Raw genomic sequence first — 10,245 nt, forward strand, 5'->3', positions numbered from 1 at the left:
AGAAGCGTGTTGTGAATGAAGATCATAAAATAATATTTTCAGGGATTGACAAAATATTTTGTAGGTGGTTTGGAGTTAAAACCTGACTACGGTAACCGATATAAGATGTGGGTGAAATATATCCCTTGGCCTGGTAAAGGGTTAAGGTTCTCTTTATACTATAAAAACTTATGAGAAAGTTGCATTTTATCCACAAGAGTAGCAAAGTAAGCTGATGCAAACTTTCGAGTTGTTACCTCATGCTGGCTAGTAGAATAGACTTTTCGGTGATGATTTTGAGTGATCAATTTGATTTTTAATGTTTGACGTTTAGTATTTTCCTCGCGTTGGTGTGGTGAAAAATCTTGTTTTACTCGGGAGCAGTTTGTTCAATCCTCGTGCCTTGAAACCCTCTCAATGCTAAGAATCTACTCGCTACGCTCGTAGTTGAAGTTTATATTTTATTTTAGTTTTCGTAGTTTTTATTTTGAAGTTGCTTGCTTGTGAGTTGGGTGTATATGAGCACAAGGGGTTAAACAACAACTTTGCCCCCTTTGATTTTACAACTTCAACCCATTTAAAAAATTCTTTTAACCTTTTCAACGCCAAAGACCACTAAAACGGTCATCCTCTGTCGTGCCCGCGACGCCAATGACCATTAAAAAGGCTATGGCGGACGTTGTCAAAGCGACTTTCCTACTGTCAGTTAAGCTTCATATTCGCTCTTCACCAGTTAACTTTTTGGCGTCCATGGCATTTCTTGACACGTGTGGAAAAGCGTTGAAAAGGTTAATTAAAGTACTCTGAAATGTTGATTAATGACTCCTGTTGAATGTGGCTCCAGTAATAGCAATCCTTGAATTTATACTATAGCTCAGGGGTCACCAACTCACCAAATGGAATATTTAATTTTTTTTCTTATTAATAACCTCAAATAGAAATGGACCACGATGTTAATTTTATATAAAAAACCCCGGACCGCTGAAGAAACTAATTGGTGATCCCTGATCTAGCTTATTGCGGACTAGAGAACTCGAAAGGCTGACAAAGAGCGCTTAATTTAATGGTTGAAATTATTTGAGACAATGAAAACAAATTAAAATTTGTTAATAAGTATTTGAATTTTCTGTCTTGCAAATTTTGGCCGATATTTGTACGAATAATTTTGTAACAAATATTTGTCTCCAATAATTTCAACACTATTTTCGCTTAACAATACTGAAATTGGTTCAGCCAAGAATTTGCAATTGTGCTGGATCCTGTGGCGCCTCTGCTATTAAATTCGCCCAGAACGTTGAGTAATTCTTCAATACGGTGCCTCTGTAAAGTAAAATTATACACATTAAAGTTTTTAACATATGTGACCGAAATTGGCAAAACGTCCCACTATGTCACTTGCATTAAGGACGAGATTTGCAAGGGCAAATCTTAATACGAATAACCTGTCAAGGCGTCCTTATGGGCCGACCGGTCTGGCATAGTGGGTAGTGACCCTGACTATGAAGTAGATGGTTCTGGGTTCGAATCCCAGTAAGGGCATTTATTTGTGATGAGCACAAATATTTGTTCTTGAGTGTTCTGTTTACTATGTATTTAAGTATTTGTATATTATATATATCGTTGTCTGAGTACCCACAATACAAGGCATCGTTGTTTTTATCGCATGGTGAGACTAATAGCGATGCAGCAGCAGCAGCTATGGAGTTGACATTAGCAATAAAGGTTAACTCATATTTATACTCATACTCATTCATCTATTTAATTACTGATTTTAATTTTATATTCATGGACAAAAACGTTGACGAGTTTGTAAACGATCCTTTAATTTTATCTTTGAATATATAAATATGACAAACAGGTATAATGATCATTTTTGTATTAATTATAGATAAAGAGGTAAAAATAATATGAATTTAGATTAATCAATGCAAAAAAATGGTCATTATTCTTATTTGTTATATTTGTGTCCTGAAAGACAAAATTAAAGGATCATTTACAAACTCGTTAACATTCTTGTCCTTGACTATAAAATTAAAATCAGTAATTAAATAGACGAATGAGTATGAATATCAGTTGAATTTTATTGCTAATGTCGACTCCATAGCTCGCTATTAGTCTTACCATGCGATAAAAACTCGTATGCCTATAATATTACATATATCTGATATATACCCACAACACAAGCTTTCTTGAGCTTACCGTGGGACTTAGTCAATCTGTGTAAGAATGTCCTATAATATTTATTTATTTATGGCAAGCGACAAAGTGTGCCGTTTTGCAGGTTTCGGTCACATAATATTTGCACATACCATACTGCTTAGCATGACTTACGTTGTTGCGCGCGACTCCATACTTGAAGTCGTGTGTGCCAATGAAGTTACGCGCGACAAATCAAGTCAAGCTAAGGGGTCAGGCACAACATGTCGCCTTCGAAATGAGTCAGACGAAGGTTTGAGCCCCATGTATCTTCAGCGAAAATTATGTTTCGGCAAAATCACACAACAGCTTTATTGAATATATACAACGAAATATTGAGAAAATATTCATTTTTGATACATGGTTTTATTGCTGACTGTACTTTTCTTTCAACAGGCAAGTAATACGTTAATCAGCGTATCGATGCTCTGCCTACAGACTACTCTTACAAAATGATTACCTATGTACTATGCGTAATGAAATTCTGCCAAACGTCACTTTACTCTGTTAAAGGACCCGTCGGCGAAACGAAAATCGGCATTTTTTTTTCGGGAATTAATAGGGCACTATCGTCTATTATAAATAAAAGATAATTTAGGGTTTTTTTTACTTCTGATTAACAATTGACGACCAAGCTAACGGAAATTCAATAAGATCACAGACAATTTTAATGAAAACTAGTTCTCATTTTAACTATAACATTTTGAATGATTCACGGTTAGTTTCAGTAGACTTAAGTCGACCGGGATATAAACCGTGATTAGCTTTTATATTGTTTTTGAGCTCCCGATATTTCGACGCAGTTACATGCATGTTGTTCACCGGTAACTGGAGATAGCTGGTTTATATCCCGGTCGATTTAAAGTCTCATTAAAACTGATTTTTATTTCTAAGTCAGGGTCACGCTGTATACATGTTTACTAAATTAACATGCCGTTTTAACATATTTAATGATCTTCAGTAGGCAATCAAATGGTACTGTAAGTACTTATTAAACTAACTTACATATAAATTACTAATAACCCTCAGAAACCACTAATCTTGATATTTCAAAATGTATAAATAAAAATAAACATATGTACCACTAAGGTCAAAATATGTACGAACGGAAGTTTCTTAACGATGGACTATTTTAGTTGAAACGGATTTTATCTTAAGGTCACCCGTTAAACCGAAGTTACACAAGTTACACAACGCGTAAATGGGATCGAGTGAAAGGAACTTTACTGACATGTGTGTACGTATGATACGAGTATGAGAGGACAAATGATTAGGAGCAATAAACTCGTGAATTCGCGTTGCCAATAAATAATAGGTAAGTATCCTCTTTAGTCCGTTTTTTAGATTAGACATTTTATAACCTCATAAATAGTGTAGTGGTAATTATTTCTTCCAAAATTAAATCTGAGTAATTGCACTGAATTATAGTGTCGTTTACATATTTGGGGGCACGGTAGTGCCCCCGCCAAGACGAGAAAAGCGAAGCGCAAGGCGCCTTTTCTCTAAGCGCTTCGTCGTTTTTTGAACCCTCATAACTTTGGGTTTAGATTATAAACAAAAATCTCGGGACATGATGTCAATAGTGGACTTACTAAATATAAAAAGTTTCAATTGCACGCTACATAAGATTTTATTGATATCTAAAAACTCGATTTCGTCACTGATTCACTCACTCACTGATGATCATCAAAACTCTTAGGGTAGTACTAGTACACAAACAACAAAAAACTCTAAAACTTGGAACTTTTACCCCCCAACCCCTTAAACTAGGGGTTGGAAGTGTGTATGAAAAATGTTGACAAGTTATGAAAAGTTCTGCAAATTTAGAGGTCTGAAATTGGTACAGGAACTCCTTGTTATACATACTTAAATACATATTTCAGGATTTTTAGTAAAACATCCCTCAGCCTTTAAATTAGGGGATGGAAATTCGAATGGATTTTCCTATAGATACAAACTTAATTTCATGCTAGATAAAATTATATGTAGATAATTTAGCAAGATAGGGAGTGTGGGCTATGAAAAATGGCACTTTTTAGGGTTCCGTAGCCAAATGGCATAAAACGGAACCCTTATAGTTTCGCCATGTCCGTCTGTCTGTCTGTCTGTCTGTCTGTCTGTCTGTCTGTCTGTCTGTCTGTCTGTCTGTCCGAGGCTTTGCTCCGTGGTCGTTAGTGCTAGAAAGCTGAAATTTGGCATGGATATATAAATCAATAAAGCCGAGAAAGTCGTACAATAAAATCTAAAAATTTAATTTTTTTTAGGGTACCTCCCCTACACGTAAAGTGAAGGTGAATTTTTTTTTTCGCTTCAACCCTAGAGTGTGGGGTATCGTTGGAAAGGTCTTTCAAAACTAATAGGGGGTTTCAAGAAACATTTTGTGATAAAGTGAATATATTCGGAGATAATCGCTCCGAAAGAAAAAAAAAATGTGTCCCCCCCCCTCTAACTTTTGAACCATAGGTCCAAAAAATATGAAAAAAATCGTGGAAGTAGAGCTTAAGAAAGACATTAAATGAAAACTATAGCGGACATGATCAGTTTAGCTGTTTTTGAGTTATCGCAAAAAGTTTTCCCTTCATAGTAAAAAGACTTATTTTAATTAGGTACTGATTATGCAAATTTGCCTATTTGTTTAACTCAGGTGAAAGGTACCGTTTCATCCCTTGGTTAACAATTTACTATACTTTAAGCTCGAGTTTAGCTTATTGTGACGGAAGAGTAACTACGGAACCCTACACTGAGCGTGGCCCGACATGCTCTTGGCCGGTTTTTTATCTAAGATATTGCCAAGACGAGATTATAATATAAGGATGGCTCGCACTGTCAAAAAGTTATCAGATCTCATGTAGAGACAAGCTTGTAACTCTTGTACACGCCCTAACTTCACAAACTACACCTTATGCAAAATATGTGGCTTGGTCGTTTCGCTACCATCACATTTTTTTTTCTCTTTATTTTGGCACAACAGTCATTACAATCAGTCATCACATAGACGTAAGATGAAAAATGTATGCGCGTTCATTCATTTTCTGTTAAATTAAAGTTCTTTTAGTAACGAATCGTCAAGCCACATATTTTGACTGAGGTGTAGAGTTTATGAAGTTAAGGTGTGTACAAGAGTTAGAAGCTTGTCTCTACATGAGATCTGATAACTTTTTGACAGTGCGAGCCATCCATATATTATTGATCTCGTCTTGGCAAAATTATTGGGTATGTCTCTATACAGATCGCATTCAAAAGTCAGACCCTTTTGTTAATAAATAATAGTACTTTTCACGCGCAGTCATCAGTTCATCCGCTTCTATTGATCATCAGGATTCATGTCTTCACAACGGCTGTTGGGTTGGCAATAGGTAGGTAGGTATGTATGCAGTGGCGAGTTTATTTAATCAAGATAGGTGCGTAGGTACATAACGTTGAGCATCTAATCAGGATGACATTATTGGCAGATTTGGCAGCCATATCTATGCTAGCTATCATTTTTTTTATACTACGCCGGCACTAAATAAGCATACGGCCCGCCTGATGGTAAGTAGTCTCCGTAGCCTATGAACGCCTGGAACCTCAAACCCCCTAACCTAACACTCCGCACCCTCGTTGAGCTCTGGCAACCTTACTCACCGGCAGGAACACAACACTATGAATGACTATCAATGAATTACAATTAAATATAAACTTCGGTGAAGTTAACCCTCCACTGTGAATCGGCGTATCGACGGATCGCAGTATTAGGTGCCTGCTCCCACAAGTCGAGAGCCAACTGTCGTCTTTAAGCGAACGAGTTGTATGAGGTATGAAATCATAACAATAGAATACATACGTGAAGTAAACCCTCCCCTGTGCATCTGGCGGGGCGCGCCACACCAATGTCGCTCGAGTCTTTTCTCTGGGATCAGCGTGTGTGACGGCGGCGCACTCGGGATGGATCGTGGTATTCGGAGCCTGCTCCCATGAGCCCAGCCACCGGTCGTCCTCGACAGAACGGGCTTGAATAAAGAACCCTTTGAACGTCTCGGCACCTTCAATGGTAACTGCAAAAAATGTTCCTTGGTTATATTTACTAAAGGTAATCTACAATTTTACTTTTTCAAGTCTACATCTGAACTGAATCTACTGTATGCGCTTAGAATAATTTAACCCTCGGAATTTCTTGATGGTGTCTATAGTCTGGCAAAACAAATTTGTCAGTAAATAAGAACCAAAAAAGCGGCCAAGTGCGAGTCGGACTCGCCTATAAAGGGTTCCGTACCGTTTATGACGTATTAAAAAAAACTACTTATAGATCTCGTTCAATCAAACCAATTTTCGGTGGAAGTTTGCATGGTGATAGTTTTATCATTCTGTTATTTTAGAAGTTACATGGGGGGGGGGGGGGGGGGACATTTTACCACTTTGGAAGTGTCACTCGCGCAAACTATTCAGTTTAGAAAAAATGATATTAGAAACCTCAATATCCATAGATACCCAATAGGTCTTCACTATCCATAGATACCCAACACGTGTGGGTTTGATGAAAAAAAAAAATTTGAGTTTCAGTTCTAAGTATGGGGAACCCCCAAAAATTATTGTTTTTTTTTATATTTTAGTGTGAAAATTTTAATGCGGTACAGAATACATCTCTTACCAAGTTTCAACATACCGTGTGACATACGAACGGACGGACAGACAGACTGACATGACGAATCCATCAAGGTTCCGTTTTTTGCCATTTGGCTACGGAACCCTAAAAACAATACTTCTCCCTTTTTTGGGTCCTTGTACTAGCTAAAACAACACAGTATTATACTCTCTTCTCTGTTTGAAATGAGACTGTTGCATTAAGTCAAAAATAAAGGTAAAATAAACTTCAAAGGTAATGAAAAAATGTACATAAACACCTACCTACCTAATTTATTTATAATATCTTAGTTATTGGTAACAATTATAATAAAAAAGTTATGGATTATTGATAAGATGATGGAATGGATGGATTTATGCGCGTGCGTGAGTGATTATGGAGATACGGAGTAATACCTATCAGGTAAGTCAGGTCAGGTAAGTTGGTTTATTACAATTCTTGCTATTTCGACTGCCTTCCATTTTACAGTATTTATATGTATATTATAATGTAATGACTTTGAGTACCTATTTCTTGTACAGTAGGTATATAATTTAATGAGTATTTGGACAGCGTGTTCGCTCCAGTTTGTCTGGAAGTGCCGGCTGCAAACCGGTCTGCCGGCTCGCCATAAGTTGTCTGACCTACAATGCAAAGCATGGCATTGCGCAATCGCGTACGTTACTACTACACGAGTAGGTACAAAAGATTTTATCAATGAACATTATCTGTTTTGAACCGGCGTCAAAAATAGTAAGTAAGTAGTAATACCCAATTATATTCTTTCTTTAATGTAAATTTTATGGCATCTGTTATTCACAGACAGAAGTTTTTGTGGCACAAACGAGTGTTTGAGCAAATGAAACATCGATAAATCTGTTATCGATAACTCAGTCATAGATTAATCATTAAGAGATCACACTTCTACTTGCTGTAAATTACCGAGATATATCAAGTCTGCAAATTAATTACAAATCAGTATAATTATATTTTTTTCCTACTCCTCTACTGTTATCTGTCATTTATGCATTCATTAACACGAATATAAGAACATACATAAAAGATTTCAAGAAAAGTCTATATTGTCTATTCCTCATAAAAGCTCTTGTGCTTTTATAAGCTATAATGTTGCTGCGATTAATGACTACCAACCTAACAAAACCAAAACGAATACAGTTTTAAACTAAGTGCATTGATGCCAACTTACAAAATATTCATTTGGTTGCATAGTAAAAATAATTACTTCATAAATCAGAAACACGCATGTGACACCCGTAATATAGCAACACCCATAGACCACGAAGACCGCTTAGCGTTGCTTGTTAGTCTCCGTAGGCTACGGTGGCCAAAATTGAGAAAAAACTGTCCAAAAAATTAATTTAGCAAGTAGCAAGTACCAGGGCCTCATGAGTTACGAGGAGGTGTCGCCGACCGGCCGGCCGCGGCCCGGGGCGGGCCGGGCGCGTAACAAGGTATGCTCGCGCGTCTTGGCTATATACTTTTGCTGTAATTTGTTTACCTAAATTAAGATTTATTTTTGTTGACTCGTAGGAAAAATATTGTATGCAACGTTGTATAAGTAGGTCAAAAAATTCTCGTGGCGTATTCATTTACAATGTTCGCCTACGCCTTCGGCTCCGGCTCACATTGTAACTCACGCCACTCGCCTTTTTTGACCCTTCTTATACAACTGTTGCATAAAATACTATTCTATGACATATAGTTAGTACTTAATAATTAACGTAAACTATAGTATAGTATAGTAGTATACTATAGTGTGATAAGGGAAAAGTGTGGACCAAACGAAGATGTAGTGACAAAAATTAAGAAAGGTATGTTGAGATGGTTTGGACATGTGGAAAGAATGAGTGAAAGAAGGTTAACAAAGAGAGTGTATACGGGAGAAGTGGAAGAGGGAGCTGGAAGGGGTAGACCTCGGCGGACTTTCTCTGATCAAATCGGGGAAATCCTTAAGAAAGCCTGGCCTCAAGAGCACCCTAAACCGACGAAGCGGCTATGAGAAGTGTTATGAAAGTGAAGGAAGCGAAAGAGGTATGTCAGGATCGTAGCAAGTGGAAATATGCGGTCTCTGCCTACCCCTCCGGGAAATAGGCGTGATATGTATAACATGAGACTTTATCGCGTACAAATAAGCTTGAACATTACCTTCGCTCGATGTGTCAATGGTTCTGGCTAAGCTTCTTGTCCAATAAATATACAGGATGTCGCGAGACTCGCGAGTAAGTGCGTGTAGTTGATACGATTTTATTTTTGTAAAATCTAAGTAGGCACTCTTTTCAGAACCCTCGAAACATATAAACTTGAAATTTTCAAAAGTACCTTTTGAAAATGAAAGCATCGAGAACATTTCAACGGTTAAGTTAGGACATACTTACATGATTGCCACTCAAGACGTCATCCGTTAATGTGCATTGGGTAATCACTGGACATTTACTTCAATGTGCATTCCGAGTACCTAGATACTTACTAGATATTTTGCAACCTAATTTAGTAATGAAACATTTTGCAATGGTATTTGCGATCGTGATTCGTATGCTACCGTTTAATATTGTTGTCATTGAGATGAGTATAGGTACTCAAAACTTAATTCGTTTTTTGTGTAGGCCTTAGTAAAACATTAAGTATAAGTATGTTGCAATGGAGCCATGCTTTTATGTCGTTGCCAGTTTTGTTTGTTTTTTTTTTTTGCAGTTTCACAGTGCCTTATTTTTACTGCAATGCTATGTCACTTATTTGAGTATTAAATAAATGTTTACTTTCGAGTGTATCTTACCTATAAGGTGGATTTTTGTAATGGGTTAACACACTCGTTGCGGCATTTAGCTTAATTCATCAGTAACCATGGGTGTTTTTACGGGATCGACCGGACCCCGTAGTCAGAGTGAGAGATTATAAAAATTCAAACTATCTGCAACTAGTATAAGTACATGCTTAGAATTCTGGCATTATAGTGCCATTACAGGATTCAACATTTCAAGAAAGATATTTTGATAATTTACCTGTAACAAATAAAGGTCTGTCCGAAAGTATTTCGCTCTTTTTTGGAGCCAATTGAAAATAAGTACCTACAAAAGTGGCACCATTGTTATAATTGTCAAAAAGTGCTTTAGTGAAAGTATTTGTATGCTAAAAAAAACTAACCTGTAATTGCAGCATTGGGTCCATAATTGGTCGCTGAAGCGTAAACTTTGTACGGCAGCGTGTTCAGCGGCTGCGTCCGATGCTGCCCATGATTGGGCTGATTAGGCCGGTCCTTGACACAGGCATCTATAGGCGCCCCATCTGGGAACCCCTCAACCCCCCAACACAATAAAATAGCCACTAATAATTTCGACCACATTTTTTATTAAACAAGGTGTCAGTTTAAGGTCCAAGTTGAAAATGCGCGCGCGCGCCTCGACCGCTCACTTTTGTAACCGCGAGTTCGAAAGGATCTAGATTTTTGGACA

General features: G+C 37.3%; 1 protein-coding gene across 1 annotated transcript; it reads right to left on the reverse strand.

Annotated features, from left to right (window-relative positions):
* Positions 1-146: 146 nt before the first annotated feature.
* On the reverse strand, positions 147-10,215 carry LOC133520687 (putative defense protein 3). Its single transcript, XM_061855294.1, has 3 exons — positions 9,938-10,215; positions 5,999-6,209; positions 147-1,299 (listed from the first exon to the last, which is right to left on the reverse strand). Exons 1-3 carry the CDS (start codon positions 10,134-10,136, stop codon positions 1,209-1,211), a joined length of 501 nt encoding a protein of 166 aa, XP_061711278.1. The 5' UTR covers positions 10,137-10,215; the 3' UTR covers positions 147-1,208.
* Between the last annotated feature and the right edge of the window lie 30 nt (positions 10,216-10,245).

The sequence above is a fragment of the Cydia pomonella genome, chromosome 8 (genome assembly GCF_033807575.1).
Source record: "Cydia pomonella isolate Wapato2018A chromosome 8, ilCydPomo1, whole genome shotgun sequence".
In the NCBI taxonomy this organism is placed as follows: Eukaryota; Metazoa; Arthropoda; class Insecta; order Lepidoptera; family Tortricidae; genus Cydia; species Cydia pomonella.